Source organism: Heterodontus francisci, chromosome 13 (assembly GCF_036365525.1).
Source record: "Heterodontus francisci isolate sHetFra1 chromosome 13, sHetFra1.hap1, whole genome shotgun sequence".
Taxonomy (NCBI): Eukaryota; Metazoa; Chordata; class Chondrichthyes; order Heterodontiformes; family Heterodontidae; genus Heterodontus; species Heterodontus francisci.
Window position 1 is genome coordinate 2511934 of NC_090383.1, and position 27234 is coordinate 2539167.

General features: G+C 41.4%; 1 protein-coding gene across 2 annotated transcripts in view; it reads right to left on the minus strand.

The window, feature by feature from the left end:
* The window catches only part of vps54 (VPS54 subunit of GARP complex), a 102310-nt gene that overhangs the window by 54392 nt on the left and 20684 nt on the right, over positions 1–27234 (minus strand). For both annotated transcript variants that reach the window (XM_068044248.1, XM_068044247.1), the window contains exons 5-9: positions 23734–23768; positions 22385–22525; positions 19758–20143; positions 7382–7505; positions 4710–4817 (exon numbers count right to left, since the gene is read on the minus strand). In XM_068044248.1, coding sequence (XP_067900349.1) covers positions 4710–4817; positions 7382–7505; positions 19758–20143; positions 22385–22525; positions 23734–23768 — 794 coding nt within the window. The remainder of the gene's footprint in view (positions 1–4709; positions 4818–7381; positions 7506–19757; positions 20144–22384; positions 22526–23733; positions 23769–27234) is intronic.

A 27234-nucleotide genomic window follows, 5' to 3' on the forward strand; every position in this document is an offset into this window, starting at 1 on the left:
ACTATTCCAACACACTCCGGGCTGGTCTCCCACACTCTACTCTCCATAAACTTGAGATCATCCAAAACTCTGCTGCCTGCGTCTTAACCCGCAACAAGTCCCATTCTCCTATCACCCCTATACCCACTGACTTACATTGGCTACCGGTCAAGCAACATTTTGATTTTAAAATTCTCACCCTTGTTTTTAAATCCCTCCATGGCCTCGCCCCTCTCTATCTCTGTAAACTCCTCCAGCTTCACCATCCGCCAAGTTATCTGTGCTCCTCTAATTCTGGCCTCTTTTGCATCCCTGATTTTAATCGCTTCACCGCTGGTGGCTGTGCCTTCAGCTGCCAAGGCCCCTAGCTCTGGAATACCCTCCCCTACATCTCTCTGCCTCGCTTTATCCCTTTAAGATACTCCTTAAAACCTACCTCTTAGACCAAGCTTTTGGTAATGTGTCCTAATATCTCCTTTGGTGGCTCGGTGTCATACTTTATTTTATAATGCTCCAACAAAATGTATTATGTTAAAGGTGCTATATAAATATATGTTGCTGTTGAAAAATATTGGAAATATTAGAAAATTTCAGACATATCTACAAAATCACTTCAACTGAACAGCAACGAGATTCACATGAATTGTGAAAATGAGACATAACATTTTAGGAAACTTTAGAACACCAGAAGAAAAACAGTATGCCTTTGGAAGTCCCAGGCTAAATATTGAATGAATTCATTCCTAAATCACAGTATTTCAATTACAAACTCAAATGATTCATATAGATGGCGTGCATTGTTTCATTCACTAAGACATAATGTAAAATAAATGACGTTGCTTTAACATTAACAAAAGACCTCCAGTATAGATGCTGTCTTCATGTTAAAAAAAAAATGGTAAAAGAGGGAGAGAGAGAGAAGGTAGGAAAGGGAGAGCAAAAAAGAGAGCAAGAAAGTGGGATATATATATTGGTGGCTTAGGGTGGAAATTCAAGAGCATGACCCAGGCAACTGACAGCTCTGCCAAAAGCGAAGCAAAGAGAACGAGGATGGAACAAATCGTCCAAATCAGAGGAACAGAGAATTCTGCGGCACAGCGGTTAGCACCGCAGCCTCACAGCTCCAGCGACTCGGGTTCAATTCTGGGTACTGCCTGTGTGGAGTTTGCAAGTTCTCCCTGTGTCTGCGTGGGTTTCCTCCAGGTGCTCCGGTTTCCTCCCACATGCCGAAGACTTACTGGTTGGTAGGTAAATTGGCCATTATAAATTGTCCCTAGTATAGATAGGTGGTAGGGAAATATAGGGATAGGTGGGGATGTGGTAGGAATATGGAATTAGTGTAGGATTAGTATAAATGGGTGGTTGATGGCCGGCACAAACTCGGTGGGCCTGTTTCAGTGCTGTATCTTTAAAAACTAATTCCAGTGGGAATTGAGAGATTGGTGTAAAGTGCTGAATTGAAATCAAAGGAAAAGATACCTCAGGTTTGCACAAGAGATTGATGTTAACTTTCAATATTTGTATTCTCCATTTTCCTGATATAATGCCAAGTTTGATATTGCAGCCATTTGAATTCAAGAGTAAACTGTCTCCATAAAAACCTTAAATTTGAGAAGAATGGAAATCTTGCCCATGCCTGTCGGTAGCCCCAAAATCCTGTAAATATGACTACAGAAGAGAGCGCTATTTATAATCTATGATACAGTGCAGAAAATTCAGTTAAACCATCCTGCTGTATTATCTATCCTCGACACTAGATGCTGCAAAGGATCTATACAACACTAGCTTCAGCAGACAGAAATCAAGACTGAATGCTTTGGCACTATTAGGTTTTTGGTAGAGTTTTTTTCAAAAAAGAAAATACAGTCTGAATACTCAATAAAGAACGTAGTTTACAGCTGCTTTTACAGGTCTACCTCATGACTGATATGTCAATGTGCTGCAAAAGTAAAATATTCAGTAAACTTTTCAACAAAAATACAACACTTAAATGTGGGTGTTGATAGGATAATTTTATAACCGCACATATGCCCCAAATAAATAATGGATTTTCAATCAACTGTACAAAACCATTAATCTTACTTTACTAAAACAAAATCCTAAGAAAAAAATTAAAATTACAGCACAGGAGGCAGCCATTTGGCCCATCGAGTCCATGCCAGCTCTCTGTTGAACAACACAGTCAGTCCCATTCCCCAGCTCTATCCCCATAGCCCTGCAAGTTTATTTCCTTTAAGAGTTCATCCAATTTCCTTTTGAAATCATTGATTACCTCCGCTTCTATCACCCTCATAGGCAGCAAGTTCCAGGCCATTACCACTTGCTGTTTTAAAAAGTTCTCTCTCAGGTACACCACCCGCTTCCCACCCCCATGCCCCGCCCCGCCGCCCTGGAGGTTCACCAGACTAGTCCCTCGGATGGTGGGATTGTCTTATGAGGAGAGATTGCAGAAACTGTGCCTGTATTCTCTACAGTTTCAAAGAATGAGAGGTGATCCCATTGAAACTTACAAAATTCTTATAGGACGTGACAGGGGTGGATGTAGATTAGATGTTTCCCCTTGCTGTCAAATCTAGAACCAGGGGACATAGTTTCAGAATAAAGGGGTAGGCCATTTAAGACTGAGATGAGGAGGAATTTCTTCACTCAGAGGGTGGTTAATCTGTAGAATTCTCTACCTCAGAGGGCTGTGGAAGCTCAATCATTGAGCATGTTCAAGACAGAAATCAATAGATATCTAGACACCAGTGACATCAAGGGATGAGCATAACGTGGGAAAATAGTATTGAGGTAGCTGATCGGCCATGATTTAATTAAATGGTGCAGCAGGCTCGATGATCCACTCCTATGTTGCTAAATGTTGAGCAATTCCCTCATGGATATTTCTGGTTCTGGTAAATTGCAACATCCGATATGCTGACTGGGTATTATATTAAACCCCAGACATGTCTTGAAGCACCACTTCCTGCATACTGACATATAGCTCAAATAAAACTAACGACTTGCATTTATATAGCACATTTAACGTAGATAAATATCCCACGGCACTTCGCAGAATTGAAGGGGAAGAAAGCATGCTAGCAAAGGAGGAGAAATTAGAAGGGTTATCAGGAGTTTAATGAGAATGAAGTTGAGGGACCAGAGGTAATAATAAATAAAATAAAATATCATTTTCCCTCTAAGGCCCAATGACTGGATGAATAGAACCTGAAGGAAGAAAACCCACCAGGACTTTTTCATTAAGCACTGTCCACATGTGACTAAAAACCAAATCAGATATAGATAGGTTAAGTGAGTGGGCAAAGACCTGGCAAATGGAGTATAATGTGGGAAAGTGGGAAATTGTCCACTTTGGCAGGAAGAATAAAAAAAACATTATCTAAATGGTGAGAGATTGCAGAGCTCTGAGATGCAGAGGGATCTGGGTGTCCTAGTGTATGAATCTCAAAAAGGTTAGTTTGCAGGTACAGCACGTAATTAGGAAAGCTAATAGCATGCTTTTGTTTATCGCAAGGGGAATTGAATACAAATGTAGGGAGGTTATGCTTCAGCCATACAGGGCATTGATGAGACCACATTTGGAGTACTGTATACAGTACTGGTCTCCTTATTTAAGCAAGGAGGTAAATGCATTGGCGATAGAGAGCCAGACAGCACGCCTCCCTGGGTCTTGGTTCTTGCTGGGGGATGAGCAGACATTTCGTCTCCCTCCTCACAAGCATTGCAGTGTAGGATACAGTGTTGCAAATTAGGTAGCCATCTTAAGCTGGTCTTTTAAAACAAAATATAAATTCAGATCTCCAGTCAGCTGATCAAAGAAAATCATTCAACAAAACACATTGGTGTAACACTATCCAGAACTAGAGAACAGGAGAAAAACTAGAGCAAGGTGATTAAATGGGAAATCAACTACAAAGGCTGAGGTGAGAAGCAGAGAACATTGTTCCTTGTTGAACAGCAACTCCAAGACACATTAGGACTTGTATACAGCACAGATCTGGCATACTGTGTTCTGGCACGTTTTTGGCCTCGCCAGATGACAGTAGAAACAGGACAAAGGGGCATTACCCACCATGTGATGACAGAAACTGATCATCTCATACTTGCAATATTAAGATAAAATAGATTTGAGTTGTTTGTGCTGTAAATACTGTGTAGAAACAAAGAATTATTTGTTGTCCTTAGTAAAATTGCTCTAATATTGGGATTAATGGAGTGCTAGAGATACCAGCTGTCAACACATTTCATATAACCAGAAGCAACCCCAAAGCAAAGTTGCCAGATTCTCAAAACGCAGTGGCCAATAGAACTAGTTTTCCTACTAGCTGAGCAGAGCAAATCCAGCACATTTGTCTTTGGGCTGCCCAAGACCTACGCTTTGGGAGCTGGCTGTGTTACAACACACTAAACCCAATCTGGCTTTATAAGTATCTTTTATGCGAAGACAAAAAAGCCACAAAGAAATCCAACAAATAGTTTGCTTGACAGGCATCCACATTTTATTTGGTGGATTAAAATATATCGATAGTTATTTCCTATAAACCTTGCTCTTTGTTTTTGGAGGACTGTCAAATGAGCTGCTTACTCTGGTGTTATTACAGAATTTTTTTTATACAATGTATATTCTACACAAGACCTGATGTACAAGTTGCACCTTTCACTAAAGGCCAGATCTAAAACAGATACCAGAAATCTCTCAATACCAGGATATTACTGGAGATAAAGTGTACCTGTTTAATTATGTTCTTTGCAGCAGCAATCATCTCTTCATGATAGATGTCCAAAAAGTCAAGCTTCCTTTGTCTTAGTAGCCCAAATACCAAAGATACCAATCGTTCCTTTAAAAAAATACAGAATATATTTACCAAGCAATATAATCTTCCCTTATAGTGAGCAAGCTGTTCTGGCAAGTTCTCAATCATTACATTGTGCTTTAGATAGGACACAGATTTCCTTAAATTTATCAAAAGCAAAAGCAGTTACTAGAAACTAAAATTATTGAGTGGGGAGAAAGCCCAGTGAAATGTTGACAGTATTTGGAACTTCACTGTATGAAATGCTATTCTTTATAGTTTGACAAATCTGGAAAACCTCAAATTCAAACTCACTTACAAAGAAAAGTCATCCCCATTTGGAACTGTTCCATTCTGGCTATCGACCCTACAACCATAACCTGATCAAAACCACACTGGTGGACTGCGTGACGTGAAACAAACTATAAGCATCTAAAACATTGAGAGACTAAATGCTTCTTACAGCAGAACTGGATTGCATAAGATGTGAACTGGCTAGTTTAACAGTTTACAAACATGCACTGTCTCCAGGCGCTGCTTCACTAACCACTGACCACCTCCAGGCGCTTACCCGTTGTCTCTCGAGACAAGGAGGCCAAAGACTAGACTGTCTCAGTACATAATTAAAGGAATAACCATGCAAGCAAGATACTGGTGAGCTGCCAGTGTCTTTGGAGCTAAATCAGTCACAGGCACTGCATGCAGAAGAGGAAGTAGTAAATGGGAAGAATGGAAAAAGCAACCAAAGTTGTGAGTTAATATGCAGTCAGGAGTAAGATGCATGTTCTTCCTTACATTTATTGCACCCTTTGTTATGGGACAAAATTAATGTAAGCTTAAATGTTGTGCAGATTTTTAAGAACAAGAGATCATTTCATTATAATCAATTTATTTCATTTGATTGCTTGATCAATAAATCAGGTGGACACTGGACATGGCTGTGTCTTCCCCACTCGCCCACCATTGTCAGTTAAATGAAGTGAAAATCAGTTGCAGTTATGTTCAGTTGAGGCAAGAGATCATCAGTGCTGTGGACTGAACACTCACTTGAGCTCCCTTCCCCGTTATCAGCTTCAAGCACTCCCAGGTCAGAGAGAGAGTGGGTTACACACTGAATAAAACTGCCTGCACTCTATTCCTGACCACACCTCTTAAATCTGACCTCAGAAAAGCTCCACTACTGCAGCAGTGTTTTTTTTTCATATAGTGTGCACTGAATAATATTTTATTCCTGGTATTTTATTTCTGGAACCTGCAAATTATTGACTCCCAAAATTGTACTATGCACCCACCCACCCCAAGATGAACAAAGGTCTGTTGCCAAGATAGTGAACCTTTTAAACTGTCCTCCCTCACATCAACATTTTCTACAAAATTGTATCCTTGCTACTGCAGCCACTTCTTGAAGACAATAATTATAACAAATACAATGAAATTTTGACTATTTTCCAATATTCCACAACGTCTTTTGTCAACCCAACTCCAAATTACCGGCTGTCACCTTACACAGTGGCGCAGTGGTTAGCACCGCAGCCTCACAGCCCCAGCGACCCGGGTTCAATTCTGGGTACTGCCTGTGTGGAGTTTGCAAGTTCTCCCTGTTTCCTCCCACAGCCAAAAGACTTGCAGGTTGATCGGTAAATTGCCCCTAGTATAGGTAGGTGGTAGGGGAATATAGGGACAGGTGAGGATGTGGTAGGAATATGGGATTAGTGTAGGATTAGTATAAATGGGTGGTTAATGGTCGGCACAGACTTGGTGGGCCGAAGGGCCTGTTTCAGTGCTGTATCTCTAAATCAAATCAAACCAAAACAGTGCAGCAACTCCATCAACCATACAGCAATCTTGCTGGATACCAACTCCCAACGGGTTAAAGCATTCATATTGTCAAATCTCTGATATAAACTGAAAACTTGAAATATGAATAAATACTGCATTCAGATCTGGCTGCCAAGAAGCAAAAAAATATTCAAATGCTCAAGACAAGGCAGAGAAAGTCACATGGCTGAACTCTTATCAGGGGTCTGAATTAGGAGAACACTGGGAAAAACCTGGGTTTTCCAGCGTGGAAAGGAAATGTCAAGAGGTGAGCTTTGAGAGATATACAAGATCATAATTGGTATAAGAAAAGTTAACTCAGAATATTACTCTAAACTGCAAGTAGAACTAAGAAAACAGGTTTAAACTAGCAAATGGTAATTTTAGTACTGATATCAGGACATCCTTCTTCATACCAACAGCAGTCAAGTTTACAGGTAGTGGAGGCAAAACCATGGAATCATTTAAACAACAAATGGACTTGACAATGTTGGGGGAGGGAAACATGAGGATGTCTCTGGATGGATGAATTGAGAAGGGCCAAATGGCCTTCATGTGTAATTATCTTCTATTTTTTGTAAAATAGACTCAGTGTCAGTGGCTGCACATCCAGCTATGCACCCAACTTTATATTAGCAGTTTTAACCCAGTCACACACCACTATATAAATGCTGAATTCATACATGCACAGACCAAAACTATAACAAATGATCTATGTATTTGGTTGTCAGATCGATGAAAGTTTAAAGCCATAATACTTTAATGAAACTAAAATCAGTATTTTCACATACCTCCTCTAACAACTGATCATCTTCCAGCGGTCTATTTAAGTCACTATGAGCATATGTAGAAAAATCTGCTATCATCATTTTATCTATCAGTCTCTCTAATTCGCAGAGTTGTGAACCAAGATGCCTGGAAAAAAAGCATCCTTATTAACTGATGTGTGGAAATATTTCTGAAACAAAATGTACCTCAAGCACAAATAAATGCACCAGAGAATTATAAAAGAAAACTGTCTACACAGTACAACTCATTTATTAGTACAATAATGCAATATGATCTGTAACTTCAATTTTTTGTGATCTGTATTTTGGAAAGGGTACTGTACAATTCAGCAAGTCCATTTAATTACAAATCGTCACTGGTGAGACAATGCTTTCTATTAAGTGGCAATCTTAGTGTTGCACAATGGTTATTACATAGTGAATATACAGTCTATTCACATCAATAAATATGTACATATTTAATACGCCCTAGGTTACGTGAGGCAGTTTTCACTACTCTCCAAAGAAATGGATTGGTCATTGTGAAACTTCCATTATGAGGACCACGGTCAGAAATCAGGAAACCTACAATAAATACTGAATTTGACAACTTATTAAAATTTCAGTTTTCTGCTTTGTTGGCATGATCAGCAAAATCATTATGAATGAAGCAGCCTCAATGACCACTAAGGGGGGAAAACACACCTTCCAGTTCCATCCCTGAATTCTCAAGTGGAACTGAAGCAAGAAGCGTGCCTGATATTAACATTTGGTGGTAACCGCTTAATGGTGCAAAAACAAACAAATCTTAAGATTGTGGATTTGAAAATACCCCAGAGAAAACAGAATCCATAACAGCTTCTAAAAGGGAAGTACATAAATATTTGAAAAACAAAAATGTAATCGATGGGGAAAGACAGGGAATGCAACCAGACAGTTTTCAGAGACCTGCAGAGCACCACAGCCCAAATGGCCTCCTGGTGTGCCGTAAAATCCTGATTCAAGATATACAATATGGAAAGTTAAGGAAGATTATTTGTTTTTGAGCATCACTTCCTCGAAATAAACTCTACAATCTGAGGAAGGAAAGAAATTAATTAAGAAATGATGTCAGGTAAGCCCCCCACCTGCCAAGAATGAGGAAAATTAATTTCGCTACATGAACATTAATTTTGGACTGTTGTTGGTGAAGAAAGAACTGGCTTTAAAAAACAATTGGAGACTTTGGCTGGAGAGAGACATTAGCATATCAACAGACAGTACTTGAAAAGGACAAGGGGGCTATTCCCTTCTCCAATTTAATCCACAATGGACTTTTGATTACCAGACATTGAAGGTGGAAAGGCTAGCATTCCAGGTTAACTGCTAAGATGGCCAAATACACTAAAAGACGTGGTCGGACTGGTTTGGGTTACATGACTAACTGACTGTTGGAGTTTTTGAATTTGAACTTCCAACAAGGAATTTGAAATCAGAAAGCTGTTTTCTCCTGGACGGAGAACACCTCTCTCCTGTCTGCTCTCATCTCACTCTCACCAGCTTCGGAAACTATTGAAGACACATGAACCCCAAAAGAGTAAAGTCTCCTACAGTGAAAAAGGTTTAAGAATAATACTAGGCCCCAATGAAAAGCAAGACTACTTACAAAAGGACTACAGTGAGCTCAAAGCACAGTAAAGAAACTCTTCTGATATTGCCTCAAACCTCTCCATTTTATTTTTCTTCTGCTTTTTTCTGTCCCTATTTGCATCTGTGTCGCATGTGCATGCTAGCGTGGGCGCGTCGTATATCCATAGGTGTTAACCGTATTAGAGTTTAAGTTTAAGGTTTAATAAATTTCACTTTTCTTCTTTAAACCTAAGAAAGCCTGTCTGTGCTCATTTTTTTGCCTTTTAATTGGAAAGTGGTGAACAAGGATTCAAAGGGGGAGCTCAAAACACTGTTTAAAAATAAAACCCTGTTACAATAAGACCAGGTGAAGACAGTAAAAGACCCCTAGGCACCTTTCTCACCTGGTCGCAACAATGGTTAGTGACAAACACACACACAAGATCACATCTTTATCTCCGGCAAACAGCTGCTCATAACTCCCTTAAAAGACAACTATTCAACTTTCCCAGATGCAAGTAATTGGACTATCTACTGTTCTCCTGAGTCATACGACCCAGGAAAATATCAAGTTCAATCTCTGGTCCACGGTGAGTTAACTACTCTCAGTGAAACCAGCAGTAAGGATGCTACAACTGGTTAGAGTGTCCATCTGATAGGAAGAAAAACAGAAACCACCCAGGGATCCTGAACTGATCAGTTATTCAGCAATCCTTGGTAGAAAGTTCATATATGTGGGGAAAGAATCAGGCTCTGTTGTGATGCTCCCAGTCAAACAAACAATCTACTGACAATCAAAGAACAGTACAATCATTACAAAGAATGGCCATTTGGACAAGGTACAAGAGACCCCCAGTCATCCATGGAACCAACCTCCAGTACAACTCTGCAGCGTCAGGAATGAGTGGGAGAAAATGATGAAAGGCGAAAGGAGAGCATTCACTCAGCACCTTACTTCAGTCAGAAAAAAAGCATCTATTTATATAGATCAAGATCTCACCGGACATTCCCCGTGAAATGTTTAAATGTAAAGATATATTACAAGGCACTACACTGGTGACAAAGAAAACTGGTTAAAGCAGCAAGAGGGAGATTCACTGGTGTGACCAAGTGCTTGCTCAATGGTCTTTAGGACAATTTTTAAAGCTGGAAAAAGTAAAGAGGTTTAGAAACAGAGAACAACAAAGATAAAAAGGAATCATTAAAACCCTGTCAGGAAACCTTGAGTCCATTTTTGCACCTTCGCACAAAATGCGATGCACCCTCAAATTATTTTTTTTGGAGTGGGTAAAAATGTCAAGTCACAGAGTCAGAGTTATACAGCACAGAAACAGGCCCTTCAGCCCAATGTGTCCGTGCCGGCCATCAAGCCCATCTATTCTGACCCCATTTTTCAGCACTTGGCCCGTAGCCTTGTACGCCATGTCGTTTCAAGTGCTCATCTAAACACTTAAATGTTGAGGGTTCCTGCCTCTACCAGCCCTTCAGGCAGCGTGTTCCAGATTCCAACCACCCTCTGGGTGAAAAATGTTTCCTCAAATCCCCTCTAAACCTCCTGCCCCTTACCTGAAATCTATGCCCCTCGTGGTTATTGACACCTCCGCTAAGGGAAAAAGTTTCTTCCTAATTACCCTATCTATGCCCTTCATAATTTTGTATACCTAAATCAGGTCCCCCCTCAGCCTTCTCTGCTCTAAGGAAAATAATCCTAGCCTATCCAGTCTCTCTTCATAGCTGAAATGCTCCAGCCCAGGTAACATCCTGATGAATCTCCTCTGCTCCCTCTCCAGTGCAATCACATCCTTCCTATAGTGTGGCGACCAGAACTGTACACAGTACTTCAGCTGTAGCCTAACTAGCGTTTTATACAGCTCCATCATAACCTCCCTGCTCTTGCATGCAATGCCTCAGCTAATAAAGGAAAGTATCCCATATGCCTTCCTAACCACCTTATCTGTGCTGCTGCCTTCAGTGAGCTATGGACAAGTACACCAAGATCCCTCTGACCCTCTGTACTTCCTATGGTCCTCCCATCCATTGTATATTCTTTGACTTGTTACTCCTCCCAAAATGCATTACCTCACACTTCTCAGGATTAAACTCCATTTGCCACTGCTCCGCCCATCTTACCAGCCTATCTATATCGTCCTGTAATCTAAGGCTTTCCTCCTCACTATTTACGGCACCATGTCATCTGCAAACTTACTGATCATACCTCCTATATTCACGTCGAAATCATTAATGTACACTACAAACAGCAAGGGTCCCAGCACCGATCCCTGTGGTACACCACTGGTCACAGGCTTCCAATCGCAAAATCAACCCTCGACCATTACCCTCTGCCTTCTGCCACTAAGCCAATTTTGATCCAATTTGCCTAATTGTCCTGGATCCCATGGGCTCTCACCTTCTTGACCAATCTCCCATGTGGGACATTATCAAAAGGTCTTGGGGTATCAGTCTGACTATCCCACCAAAAGTTATTCTTTCAGATGGTTAATTGGCAGCAATTTTACATAAAAATTTGCATTTATTTACCGTATATTTTTCCCAACAGCTCAAGATACCAATTACAATTATTTTGCAATGCAGTGACTTGGGTAAGCAAACAAGACACACAGCAAAATCCCACCTTCTTTGGCCTCCTTATCTCGAGAGACAATGGGTAAGCGCCTGGAGGTGGTCAGTGGTGTGTGGAGCAGCGCCTGGAGTGGCTATAAAGGCCAATTCTAGAGTGACAGACTCTTCCACAGGTGCTGCAGAAAAATTTGTTTGTCAGGGCTGTTACACAGTTGGCTCTCCCCTTGCGCTTCTGTCTTTTTTCCTGCCAACTGCTAAGTCTCTTCGACTCGCCACACTTTAGCCCCGCCTTTACGGCTGCCCGCCAGCTCTGGCGAACGCTGGCAACTGACTCCCACGACTTGTGATCAATGTCACAGGACTTCATGTCGCGTTTGCAGACGTCTTTAAAGCGGAGACAAGGACAGCCGGTGGGTCTGATACCAGTGGCGAGCTCGCTGTACAATGTGTCTTTGGGGATCCTGCCATCTTCCATGCGACTCACATGGCCAAGCCATCTCAAGCGCCGCTGACTCAGTAGTGTATACAAGCTGGGGATGTTGGCCGCCTCGAGGACTTCTGTGTTGGAGATACGGTCCTGCCACCTGATGCCAAGTATTCTCCGGAGGCAGCGAAGATGGAATGAATTGAGACGTCGCTCTTGGCTGACATACGTTGTCCAGGCCTCGCTGCCATAGAGCAAGGTACTGAGGACACAAGCTTGATACGCTCGGACGTTTGTGTTCCTTGTCAGTGCGTCATTTTCCCACACTCTCTTGGCCAGTCTGGACATAGCAGTGGAAGCCTTTCCCATGCGCTTGTTGATTTCTGCATCTAGAGACAGGTTACTGGTGATAGTTGAGCCTAGGTAGGTGAACTCTTGAACCACTTCCAGAGCGTGGTCGCCAATATTGATGGATGGAGCATTTCTGACGTCCTGCCCCATGATGTTCGTTTTCTTGAGGCTGATGGTTAGGCCAAATTCATTGCAGGCAGCCACAAACCTGTCGATGAGACTCTGCAGGCATTCTTCAGTGTGAGATGTTAAAGCAGCATCGTCAGCAAAGAGGAGTTCCCTGATGAGGACTTTCCGTACTTTGGACTTCGCTCTTAGGACGGGCAAAGTTGAACAACCTGCCCCCTGATCTTGTGTGGAGGAAAATTTCTTCTTCCGAGGACTTGAACGCATGTGAAAGCAGCAGGGAGAAGAAAATCCCAAAAAGTGTGGGTGAGAGAACACAGCCCTGTTTCACGCCACTCAGGATAGGAAAGGGGTCTGATGAGGAGCCACCATGTTGAATTGTGCCTTTCATATTGTCATGGAATGAGGTGATGATACTTAGTAGCTTTGGTGGGCATCCGATCTTTTCTAGTAGTCTGAAGAGACCACGTCTGCTGACGAGGTCAAAGGCTTTGGTGAGATCAATGAAAGCAATGTAATGGGGCATCTGTTGTTCACGGCATTTCTCCTGTATCTGACGAAGGGAGAACAGCATGTCAACGGTCGATCCCACCAAGAGCAAAATAATAATTGAGGAGTTAACCTGTTTTTGGTTGAGGGAGAAAGTTTGCCAAGATACCTAGAAAACACACTGTTTTTCAAGTAATCACAAGATGCCTCAAGTTTATCATCTGCTGTAAAGGGAGGGCACCTCAGTCGTGTACTGGAACATCAGTCCAAATAGCACGGTCAAGTTCTGGAGTGGATCTTATATTTTCAAACTTATGACCCAGAAGTGAGTCCATCAAGCAAGCCAGACAGTGCTTAATTCAGCATAGAAAACACATCAACAAAGTTGAGAATACAGAGCAGAAAGGTACGCAATATGTGCCCGGTGCAAATAGATATCTGTAGTTAGCAGCACTGGGTATGGGGAATGAGATTTAGCTCCAGTGGAGGCAGACCTGGGTTTTGATAGCACTTTGGTGGAACTGTTGGTTTTGGCAGCATGGGGGAGGTGAGATTCTTTTCACCGTGAAGGGTAGCCTGGGGTTTGGGAGAGGCTGGCGTGAAATGTAAATTTGTGGATTCTAGGTGCTAGTTAATAGTGAGAAGGCAGCTCTTCAGGTCTAACAACACAAACTTGTAACTTTATAAAGACACCTCTGCAAACATTAAATTTAGTACTTTGTGTGGATGCTCCATCATCAAATATATTTAAAGCTAGGATAAATAGATTTTGGGTCTTGCAGGGAATCAAAGGATATGGGGAGCGCACAGCAAAAGTGGAATTAAAGCCCAAGATCAGCCATGATCATAATGAATGGCGGAGCAGGTTCGATGGGCCATATGGTCTACTTCTGCTCCTATTTCTTGCGATCAGTTCTTGTAAGTACTTTGGTATCTGCACCTGTTACGTCATTCTCTCTGCGCCTGAAAACATTTGCATGATTAAAACCTTATTTTAATTAGAAATTTCAGTTACTAAGGAAAAGACATTTTACACAAAAAAATCATTTTGAGTGATGCACCCAGTCAATCAAATCTACAAATTTGAGTAATATTCACAGGAAATACGTACCAAAAACAAGATTTTTGACATATGCTAGCAATATAATGTTGCACTAAGCAGCCAAAAATCTGTCACAGCCCCTGTAGCCATGCGACAAATGTCATTGCAGTTGGTGTGCGCCCCTCACAACACAGGAGCTACTTCATCTTCAGAAATCTAATTTGGAGGAGATTTGGGATCTCCCTATTTATAGCACAGCTTACGGTTCCGCCGCCACTTAGCGTAGATCGTGGCGTATAAAATCAACCTCTGAAGCCTCCAAATATTGTTCCAAAATGGGGGTTGACTTATACGGCGAGTATAAAACGTGATCTGCCGGTTGGGGTGTGGGTTGTCGCCATTTTGAAATGTAAAACAAGTAGGTAACACCGGTAATTCATATTAAATCAATGCGGCACGGTTTATTGAATAAGTTAATTCTACAAAGATACCTTTAATCAAAGTTTTTAAAAACCCGCCAAATTCATTGCCTTGGGCATTCGACGCAAAGAGTTAATCAAATTCATCGAGTCACTTTGGCTATGGCATCGTCATGAGGATCCCACTCTGGATCAGCTGTGGTGGTTTCAGTTTCATAATTATCTCTCCATAACAAATCAACTTCCTCTCCATCCACTGAATTGGATATTCCGCACTTTTTGAATGATCTGATAGTTTGTGCACTAATAGCATTCCATGATTTGATGTCGAAACCACACAAAGCTTCAAGCAGGCCAGCGCACATATTTCCACTCTTTGTGAAGGTTTTTTCTCCGCCAACCATCCACCTATTCCATTTGGCACAAACATAATCCTTGAATGGTTTGTTAAGGCACACATACGAAGGTTGAACTATGGACATTAGACCCACTGGTATAACAGCAATGTGGGTGTTATTTCTTCACAAGTATCTCTTGATCTCATCAGTTATATGGGATTGAACGTGTGTCACACTAATAAGCTGCATTCTTTGCAAAGGCCAAAGGGATACCTATTCCACACAAGGGAGGACGCTAGTGTAGTGGTAATGTCACTGAACTAGTAATCCAGAGACCCAGGCTAACGTCCTGGGGACATGGGTTCAAATCCCACCAAGGCAACTGGAATAGTTTAAATTCAATTAATTAATAAATTTAATTAATAAAAAGTCTGGAATTAAAAGCTAGTCTCAGTAATATTGCCATGAAACTATCAATTGTCCTAAAAACCCATCTGGTTCACTACTGTCTTTTAGGGAAGGAAATCTGTTCTTACCTGGTCTGGCCTACATGCTACTTTGGATCCACAGCAATGTGGTTGCGTAACTACCCTGTGAAATGGCCAAGTAAGCCACTTAGTTGTCATGGGCAATTAGGGATGGGCAACATATGCTGGCCTCACGGTGGGTGAGCAAACTGACCATGGCACCGTAGTACAGGAAGCCATTCAAGCGGGAGGAGTAAATCGGAATGTAGTGATAATAGTAGATAGTATTGTCAAGGGGATAGACACCGTTTTCTGCAGCCAAGAGCATGAGTCCAGAAGGCTGTGTTACCTGTCCGGTGCTAGAGTTCAGGACATCTGCTCAGGGCTGGAAGGAACTTGCAGTGGGAGGGAGAGGATCCAGTTGTCATGGCCCACATGGGTACCAACTACATTGATTGGACTAGGGAAGAGGTTCTGCATTGGAGTAAGAGCATGTAGGGGCTAAATTATAAAGCAGAATCTCAAAGATTCGGATGAAGGGAGATTTAGAAATCCAAAGAGAAAGATCGAGACATCAGAACAGTATAGTGTTATAGCTAAAGACAAGTAGAATGGGACAGGAAGGGACAGAGAGTATAACAAAAATTGCACTTTACCGAATAAGGTCATTGCAGGGAACAGAAGTAAAAAAAAAAGAAATCAAAGGTTCTTTATCTGAATGTGCAAAGCATCTGCAATAAGGTAGTTGAACTAGTGGCACAAATAGAGGTAAATGATTTAGATCTAATCGCCACGCCAAAGGCAAGGTTGTGAAATAAATATTCCAGGGTACACAATATTTTGGAAAGACAGACAGAATGGCAAAGGAAATGGGGTAGCCTTGATAATAAGGAGAGAAAGGATCTGGCCTCAAAAGATCATGAAGTAGAATCAGTATGGGTGGAAATAAAGAGCAAGAATCAGAACATACTGGTGGGAGTGGTTTATAGGCCCCAAATAGTAGTTATACCATTGGACAGAGCATTAAAGAAGAAATTATTGGACCTTGTAACAAATGCAATGTAATAATTTGGGGGACTTTAGGGTCTTCACATAGACTGAGACAATGAAATTGGCAAGAGTGGTCTAGATGATGAGTTTGTAGAATGCTTTTGGGACAATTTCTTGGAACAATACATTGTGGAACCGACTAGGGATAAAACTATCTTAGATCTAGTATTGTGTAATGAAGCAGGATTGATTAGTAATGTCATAGCAATAGATCCACTGGGAAACAGTGATCATAATACCACTGAATTCCATGTTAAGTTTGAAGCAACATACCCCAATCACAAAGAAGAATCTTAAACTTAAACAAAGCCAATTACATAGGTATGAGGGGAGAATTGGCAAAGATAAATTGGGTAAATCGACTAAAAGGTATGGCAGTAAATGAACAGTGGGAAACCTTTAAAGAAACAATTCAAAATGTTCAACAAAAATACATTACATTGAAAAACAAAAACTCAACAAGACCGACCCATCTCTGGCTCACTCAGGAAGTTAAGGATAGCATTAGATTAAAGGAGGAGGCTTACAACGTTGCAAAGAGTAGCAAGTCTGAGGATTAGGAGTGTTTTAGAAACCAGCAAAGGGCCACCAAAAAGTTGATAAAAAGGAAAAAATAGAATGAGAGTAAACCAGCCAGTAAGAGCTTTTATAGGTATATAAAAAGAGAGTAGCTAAAGTAAATGTTGGTCCCTTAGAAGCAGAGACAGGTAACATCATGGGGAATGAGGAAATGGCAGAGGCATTGAACAAATTGTGTGTGTCGGTCTTCACAGTAGAAGACACAAGTTTCATACCAGAAAGAGACAGTAACCTAGGGGCTAAAAAGAGTGATGAAATTAAATAAATCAATAGCAGAGAAAAAGTACTGGAGAAAATTCCTTAGATTTGGGAACAGTCCCATCAGATCGCAAGTTGGCAAATGTTTCCCTCTTTTGTTGAAAAGCAGTATGAGAGAAAACCAGAAACTACAGGCCAGGTAGTCTAACATCAGTCACCGGGAATGAGGAGGTTGTCCTTTGATGAGAGGCTGAGTAAATTGGGCCTATATTCTCTGGTGTTTAGAAGGAGAGGTGATCTCATTGAAACATACAAGATTCTGAATGGGCTGGAAAGGGTAAACAGAGATTCCCCGCTCAGCAGGGAATCTAGAACACGGGGCCACAGTCTCAGGATAAAGGGCCGATCATTTAGGACGGAGATGAGGAGAAATTACTTCACTCAAAGGGTTGTGAATCTTTGGAATTCTCTACCCCAGAGGGTTGTGGATGCTCCATCGTTGAATACACTTAAGGCTGGGATAGATAGATTTTTGGTCTCTGGGAATCAAGGGATATGGGGAGCAGGCAGGAAAGTGGAATTGAAGCAGATAAGCCATGATCGTACTGAATGGTGGAGCAGATTCAATGGGTCAAATGGTCAACTCCTGCTCCTATTAGTGTTCTTATGATGCCCACATCCCATAAAATATATTATTTTTAAAAATCGAACCATAACTTCACTCCATCGTCATCCATTCAACCATTGTCATGGACATGCACAAAAACTCCTCCAGGGAACTTGATATTCAGCATGGTTTTACATTTGAAAATCATAGGCTTTAAATACGTTCTGTCAGCCATGCAGGCTAGTACCACCATAAATCTTGGCTTCTCATGTCCTGTAGTTTTCACTAGAACGGTTTTCAAACCTTTTCACTCCACAGTTCAGTTGCTGGGCATGTCGAAATTCATGCGCATTTCATCCATGTTGCCAATGTGGCATAATGGGTGTTTGTATTTTGCTGCTGTCTGATGAAGAATTGCTGGAAACTGGTACTTTTGGCATTGAGGTCTTTTAGTATTCTCTGATCAATCTTGGTCTTCTGCCACAACAATAGATATTTTCATCCCACGAAGCAGCTACTTGAACAAACTGTTGCTCTGAAATCTTTGTTGGACTCAGTTTGATTTGACCCACTTAAGTGTGTAAATACACATTGCATTTCTGGTGACGATGTAACCATTCTGACGATTTTCAAGGACCCAATTCTGATGCATGCTTCTCAAGATCAGGCCAGTGATTAATTCCTGTTCTTACAGAGCATTTGGTCTTGGACATCATCTTCAGGGCGGATTCCTCCTTACATTTTCACACCAGTTTTTCAATAACACCGAATTCCCTCTCTGCAGCACCGTTATTTGACGTGGTAGCAAATGTTATGACTTTTAGCTTGAAACCAGCTTCATACTTTATTCATTTTGCTGCAGGATCCATTTCTCTTTGTCATTCGCCATCCGGAATCTGCTCTGTGTGGAGGTGTCTTAAACTCAAGTGCATTTCGCAACACAGCCCGTATCACCTGCCCTGATCCCTTGCACCCAGTTAACAGGTAAGTAAGACATGCAAACAATTGAGGCTGACTACTAAGAATGTAGCATGTCATGGCTGAAAAATGGGGAAGGGTCAACTTATACGCCATGTATAAGCAAAAACGTGATTTTTGGGGCCGGAAAAAGGGGATCGTCTTATACTCCATGATCTACGATACATATGTACAAAATACTTGAACAGTTGACTATGGATGAAGCATGAAATTGAGCTATAGCAAATTCATTAATTTCACACATTTGACTCACTATTTATGGCGTATCTAATCACAACCATGAATTATTCCAACCCAACTATCTAACAGAAGTAATTAAATTGGTGCTATACACTGAAATTGTACGCTTGGATGTTAACCACAAATTTATTCATGCTTTGCTGTAGTAAAAACGTAGTCATATAATAGCATGCACAAGAATGCCTTAAGCAGAGAAAAAAATACTTGTCAGTGTTTTTTAAAGTTGAAATGAGCCTAGTTCATTTACATATATGTTTACGCATGAATAATTACTTGACAGGAGAACTTAAAAACAAGTTCTTTCTAACAATTACCAAAATTATTCTTCAAGGGATATAATTAAACAAGGACTTGTGAAGCAACAGCAATTGCACCCGCCCACCCACACCCCCGGCTTTCAGAGTCAATCCTCAGAACTTACAATCTCTGAATTTTAACCATGTGAGCCATGGCAGCAGTTTTCTGTCTTAATTATATACATGATTATATGTGGCCACACCCCTTTCCTGCATTTTAAAACAGATACATCAATAGGCCATTACAATTATTAGTTGCATCTTTGTGAACTCTCAAGCTCTGCTGCTCTCCCTCCACCCCCACAGTTTTCAATCAAGTTCTAGAAGGGGACTTCTCCATTCTAACTGAAGTTTTTGGGCAAGCGTCCCACCCAGACTTTTAACTTCCTTTCTCTTTCAAATGCTACTGGCCCTGCTTTGGATTTAACATTTTCTGTTTTCATAAGAGTTCCCACATTCAGATTTTTACTTACTTTGGTTATAACACTTTATTTAACAGCTAAGCACATTACAAGATGGAATAAACTACCATTAATAATTACAAGCCAAGTGTGCCAAAAATACACACAATATAGTTAACAAAAAGTGAGCTTTGTAACATCACCTACCGGAAACTATGAATCCCTTGAAGCTCCTGTTGTAGCACCTCCTGTGTTGTTGCAATTAGATCCAGTGCCCCAACAAACTCAGAAGTGGACAGCAATAACTGTACTGTAGGCTGTGTTTGGTGAACGGTGGCCATTAACTTTAGTTTATTATACATTTTAACACAGTTATTTCTAGTCACAGCAAGTCTCAATATTTGCAAAGATCCTTCGCACATTACTTTGTCAATCTGGGCAATTTTATCACGAAGCATTTTTACAGCTTGCGAGGTTTTGGTGAGGTAGTCCTGCAATTCATGTTGAGAGGTCATAGCATGGAAAAAGGCATCAGAACGGAGAGAAATCTGGTGCGCTATATTCACTTCCACAACGTCCAAATAATGGGTCAACTGCAAAATAAAATGCATTATGCATTATTCCAGCACGGACACAATGGGCTGAATGGCCTCCTTCTGTGCCACAATTTTTCTTTTGGTTCTATGCGCTAGAATCATAAAATTTTACAACACGGAGATGGCCATTTGGTCCATTACAACTGCACTCTTTGAAATAGCTATTTATAGAATACCACACTCTTGCAAATGTTTCTTTTTGAAATATCGATCCCGTTGCCTTTAAAAGTAAGAGATTCTCCCTATGTTTCTGTTGGGATATTCCATGCCTTAATATTCAACTGCATTGAAAATAAACTCTCCCAAACTATCCCTTTCTTGCAGTTGCTGTTTAAATTTTTGTCTTCTAGTTAATGACTATCTGACCAATGGACCTGGACTGTTATTACACCTTTCCCCAATATACTTTACCAAAATCTCTCTATTTTGAACACCTCTATCAGCCCACCCAACCGTACTTCCCTGCTCCAGCCAAGCAACCCTGTTTCTCCAATCTCTCTTCATAACTAAAAGCCCTCATTCCCCAGCTTTAGCAAATCTCAATTGTACCCTTCTGATGGCCTTGACATCCTTCCTGAAGTAGGGCACCCTAAATTGAACACCATATACTAGTTGCACACTAACCAATGATATAGCTTGCAGCTTCTCTCCAAGTCCAAAGTTGGAGACTTGAGCAAGTCTGGCACACAACTAGATGAACTACCCATTACCAGATCTGGCTGGATCATATTGTGCTCTCCTTTGGCACAGCTACCTGCTGTTCTAGGACCATCCTGGAGACAACAGATTTATTTAACTTATTTATTTTCTTCACTATCAAACACCTCCTTAAACTCCTTTCTGCCCATCAGCTCTAACAAATCAGAGGAGCTCAGACTTCTTTCTCACAAGAAGGAGACCATCTATTCAATAGCCTTTACTTCTTCCTCCTCAAGCCAAACTACCTCGCCCTGCACCCCATCTCTTTCTAGCTTAAATTCATTCTTTCCTCATGCCTCACATCTTCATCCACAATTTACAACTCCTGCTACCTCAAAGTCATTCCCATTAAATTGCTTACCAGCTTGGCTCCATTTTTCATCTATCTGTACCTGTAAACATTTCCCTTTCCTTAGCATCACCTTCACCCTTTGACAAAAAGGATCGCCTTATACCTAAACCAGCTATTTCTGTTGGGTGCGTCTGGTCAGAGGCACAGATTTCACATCTGCTAAGGAGATCTGCCAGTATGCAGTTTTTTATTCCCAAGTACCCTGGAAATAACTGGGAGATCCCTCTAGAGAGACCAGTGAAGGACCTGAAATGCAAGTTTACAATTTTTAAGTATCAATTTTTAAGCTAATGGATAATCAAAGAGTACATGAAGTTCCAAGCTATTGGACATCTTCTACTTTACACTGAAAGACTTTGGTAAAATAACAAGTTAGTGGGATGATGAAAGAATGCCCAACTTTGAGCCAAAGTCCTGACCTTCAAAGAGATGGGTCAGTACATACTGAAAAACCCAATGGCAAATAAGACGAGTTAACAAGAGCCAAAGAGTTGCCTGGATTATAAATTTAGCAGTCATTTCCTTGCAAACAGACTGTATGTTGACCTTGAGAGAAGTTCCAAGAGTTGGTCTTGCACTTGCTCTTGCACCTGCTCTCAGTAGATGATAATATGCCACACAGGCAATACAAATGATTGAAAAGTAATTTCTGAACACCCAATGAATCTATTCTTTTAGCCTCCATTTCTGGATAGCCCTTGGATCAACTTGCTGAGTAAGACAGCTTAATGGCTTATAAAAGGATCAAATCACTCCTTAGATGCTTTGTAGAATTTGCACATTAGGAAGGGCTATTTTGGCTTATCTTGAAATACAAAACAAAGCACTCATCAGCTGACTATGCTCAGTATATTACATTCCGAGTTTAAATTATGCAACTGAAGTTCATTAGTTCAATTTCTGTGGGCAGGGCAGAGGACATTTAAACTACCTCTATATAAAAACAGCATGTTAATTCCTCTATAATAAAAACAGGAAATGCTGGAAACACTCGGGCAACAACAGTGGAGAGAGAAACGAGAGTTAATATTTCAGGTTTGTGACCTTTTAATTCTATTGAGGTGAGCTGGGGTCTTACAAAAAGTCACTGCCAGTTTCCACTGACGCAGACTTCCATACCTGAAATAAAGCAGAGCACCAGGACAGCAGAAACTTCTAATAAGATCATGACCTATTGATTTGGATACCTTTTCTTGCAATAACCTTGACGATGCTCCGTCACGAGCCCCTTTTCCACCAGTTCCATGTTGACCACTGAAATGTGACCAGGGCAAGACAGTAGAAAACGTTAAAGGATCTTCCAGAGCAAAGTCTGACTTCAGAAATATCTGTAAGGTGAGAGGTAAAAGAAATAAAGAACTAATTTTCAATACCTTTTAGTCCACCAGTTTATTTTTTTTTAAGCAGAAACTGAACAACTGTGAGGGAACTAGAGGCCACAAGTGAATTAACTGCTAGGTGACATTAAATAGCAACAGAATTTTTTTTAAAAATTTGTTTCATGGAATGTGGGTGTCGCTGGAAAGGCCAGTATTTGTTGCCCATCTCTAATTGCCCTTGAGAAGGTGGTGGTGAGCTACCTTCTTGAAACGCTGCAGTCCATGTGGTGCAGGTACAACCACAGTGCTGTTAGGAAGAGAGTTCCATGATTTTGACCCAGTGACAGGGAAGGAACGGCGATATAGTTCCAGGTCAGGATGGTGAGACTTGGAGGAGAACCTGCAGGTGGTGGTGTTCTCACATGTCTGCTGCCTTTGTCCTTCCAGATAGAAGAGGACAAGGGTTTGGAAGGTGCTGTCGCAGGAGCCTTGGTGCGTTGCTGCAGTGCATCTTGTAGATGATACACACTGCTGCCACTGTGCGTTGGTGGTGGAGGGAGTGAATATTTAAGGTGGGGTGCTGATCAAGTGGGCTGCTTTGTCCTGGATGGTATCGAGCTGGAGTGTAGTTGGAGCTGCACCCATACAGGCAAGTGGCGGGTATTCCATCACACTCCTGACATGCTTTGTAGATAGTGGACAGGCTCTGGGGAATCAGGAGGTGGGTTAGCCACAACAAAATTCCCAGCCTCTGACCAACTCTTGTAGCCACAGTAAGTGTGCGGCTGGTCCAGTTCAGTTTCTGGTCAATGATATCCCCCAGGATGCTGATAGTGGGGGGGGGGGGCGGATTCAGCGATGATGATGCCGTTGAATTCTCTCTTGTTGGAGATAGTCATTGCCTGGCAATTGTGTGGCGTGCACGTTACTTGTATCTTTGAATCTAAAACTTCATCCTTCCTTTTCTGCCCCAAACACCAAATTACAGCCATATAACTTGCTTTTCAGTATAACACTCACTGTGCTGTACATTTGGTGAGTAGTGTTCTTTCAAGTACTAGTGGCTAACTTGCATTTGATTTAATAACGTGTGGCAGGTATGTGGGAAGTCATTTAGAGTAAAATGTGTATTTAGAACATATGGGTCATGCCAGTTTCTACTTATTAATGAAGTAAAGGATAGGGGAAAAAAAAAAAGAGGTCCTGGATAGTGTTACCTTCGGTACTTGATCCAAATCTGTTCTTGACCTGTCTGCAATGATATTAATGCAGTTCCATTAAAACCAAAGTATATTATTCAGGTGAATAATCACAAAACTCAACATAAATTGAATTGGGAAACTATTCAAATAATGCAGATATTTATCACAAGAAAGTTGGTTATGGCATCCAGTAATGAGATATCCATTCACTGGTAATACAAATGCACACAAAGGAGCTCTCAAACAGAGATTCTCTCTTTAACAATGCACTCATACCTTGAGGTTAACATGAACAGCCAGAATAACGTTCTAGTGGTACATAACAAGATTATCATAGCTCATCAGCTTCTGCAGTTCACTGAACTACTACCTGTATCTCATGACCAGACTCTAGACCTGATCAAGGGCCCCAGGCTCCACAGAGCCAACCTCTTCATGGCTGCAGGTATTAGCAAACTGGAGGAACAGGGCCAGTCATTCATAAAGAACTCACTACCCGGTACAGCGGCTCAGCAAGATCCAAAGAGAACAATGCATCAATCTTAACTGCTTCACTGTGGTGGGACCACTGTTACTCAATTTACATTTAGGAATAAGTAACGCAGTATCAAAAGCAAAATATTGCAGAGGCTGGAAATCTGAAATAAAAATAGAGAATGCTGGAAATACTCAGCAGCTATGGCATCATCTGTGGAGAGAGAAACAGTTAACGTTTTAGGACCAAGAAACTGATAGAAAGGGAAAAGAGAATATGAATGCAAGCTAGCTAGAAACAAAGGCAGACTGTAAAAGCTTCTTTAGATATGTGAAAAAGTTTAAGCAAGGACAAATGTGGGTCCATTACAGGCACAGACAGGAGAGTTTGTGGTGGAGAAACTAAACAATCACTTTGTGTCTTTCTTCATGGAGGAAGATACAGAAAATCTCCCAGAAATATTAGGGAACCAAGGGACTTGCAAAAATGAGGAACTGAGAGAAATTAGTATCAATAAAGAGGTAGTATGCAAAAAATTAATTGGATTGAAAGTTGATAAATCCCCTGGACCAAATGAGCTACATCCCAGAGTATTGAAGGAAGTGGCTTTAGAGATAGTGGGTGCATTGGTGGTTATCTTTCAAAATTCTATAGATTGTTTAAGGGTCCCTGCAGACTGGAAAGTAGCAAATATAACCCTACTATTTAAGAAGGGAGCAAGAGAGAAAATGGAGAACTACAGACCTGTTAGTTTGATGTCAGTAATAGGGAAAATGTTAGAATCTATTATAAAGGATGTGATAACTGGATACTTGGAAAATAATGATACGACTGGGCAGAGTCAACATGGATTTATGAAAGGGAAATCATGTTTGACAAACCTGTTGGAGTTTTTTTGAGGAGGTTACTTGTAGCATAGATAAAGGAGAACCAGGGGATGTGGTGTATTTGGATTTTCAGAAGGCTTTTGATACGGTCCCACACAGGAGGATAGTGAACAAAATTAGAGCACACTGGATTGGGGGCAATATACTGGTATGGATTGAGAATTGGTGAACAGACAGAAAGCAGAGAGTAGGAATAAACAGTTCATTCTCAGGATGACAGGCTGTTACTAGTGGGGTACCCCAAGGTAAAGGCCTGCTCAGGTTGGGAAAAAGAACCCAACCGATGCGTAGCGGAGCCAGCCCAAGTCCCTCCAATTTCGCCCCGAGCCCGATCCGACCAGCCCTTTACTTACCTTTCGACTGGGAAGCTCCACGAAACTGCAGTGCATACGTGATAATGTCATAGTGACGTCACCCGCTCACTGCGCAGACTCAGTTTCGTCCTGGACTCCCAGCTCAACGAAGTTTTTTATTTTTAATACTTACCGGCAGAGTACTTACCGTGTGTGTCCGGCCCGACCCGACCCCGAAGGCCGGACCCGGAAGAGGGACCCAACCCAACCCGAACCAGATACATGTCGTAGGGTCCAGGTCGGGTAGCAGGCCTTTACCCCCAAGGATCAGTGCTTGGGCCACAGATGTTCACAATCTATAAGAAATGATCTGGATGTGGGGACAAAATGCAATACTTCCAAATTTGATGACACAAAACTAGGTGGGAATGTAAGTTGTGAGGAGGATGCAAGGAGGCTTCAGGGGAATTTTGATGGGCTAAGAGAATGAGCAAGACCATGGTAGATGAAACATGTGAATAAGTGTGAGGTGATCCAGTTCGGTAGAAAAAAAAAGACAAAGGCAGGGTATTTCTTTAATGGTGAGAGGTTGGGAAGTGTTGATGTCCAAAGGGACCTGGGTGTCCTTGTTCATGAGTCACTAAAAGCTAGTATGCAGGTGCAGCAAGCAATTAGGAAGGCAAATGGTACGTTGGCCTTTGTTGCAAGGGGATCTGAGTACAGGAGTAAAGATGTCTTGCTGCAATTGGATAAAGCATTGGTGAGACTGCACTGAGTACATTGTGTACAGTTTTGGTCTCCTTCTCTAAGGGAGGATCTACTTGCTATAGAGATAGTGCAGCAGAGGTTCACCAGACTAATCCCTGGGATGGCAGGATTGTCTTATGAGGAGAGATTTCAGAAACTGGGCCTGTATTCTCTAGAGTTTCGAAGAATGAGAGGTGATCTCATTGAAACATAAAATTCTTACAGGGAGTTACAAGGTAGATGTGAATATGATGTTTCCTCTGGCTGGTGAGTCTAGAACCAGGGGACACAGTCTCTGAATAAGGGGTAGGCCATTTAAGACGGAGATGAGGAGGAATTTCTTCACTCAGATGGTGGTGAATCTGTGGAATTCTCTACGCCAGAGGGCTGTGGAAGCTCAATCATTGAACATGTTCAAGACAGAATCGATAGATTTCTGGATACCAATGACATCATCAAGGGATATGGGGACAGTGGGGAAAAATGGCGTAGGGGTAGATGATCAGACATGATCTGTCTGAATGGTGGAGCAGGCTCAACAGGCTGAATGGCCTACATCTGCGACTTTTCATCAGAACTCAGGGATCTGATGAAAGGTCACATACCTGAAACGTTAACTCCGTTTCTCTCTCCACAGCTGCAGCCAGACCTGTGGAATATTTCCAGTATTTTCTGTTTTTAACTCCATATCAAAATTTGCAAGAGTTACCAAATTGGGGGATATAGCTAACACTGCATTGAAGAATGCAACATAATACAAAATTACATCTGAAAACTTGCAGCCTGGGTAGTTAAGTGGTAAATTAACTTCAAGACAGATAAATGTGAGTTGATGCTTTTTGGTAGGAAAAGCAGAAACATCACCAACACCTTAGAAAATAAAAAGAAACAACTAAATGGGGTAGAAGAGCAAAGGGTGAACAGTTTGGTAGCAAAAACAGGAAGGCAGATCATTATCTGAATGGCTATAAACAGAGAGGGGAATATGCAGTGAGATCTGGTGCTCTCGTACACCAGTCGTTGAAGGTAAGCACGCAGGTCCAGCAAGTAGTAAAAAAGGAAAATGGTATGTTGGCCTTCATGGCGAGAGGATTAGAGTACAGAAGCAGGGATG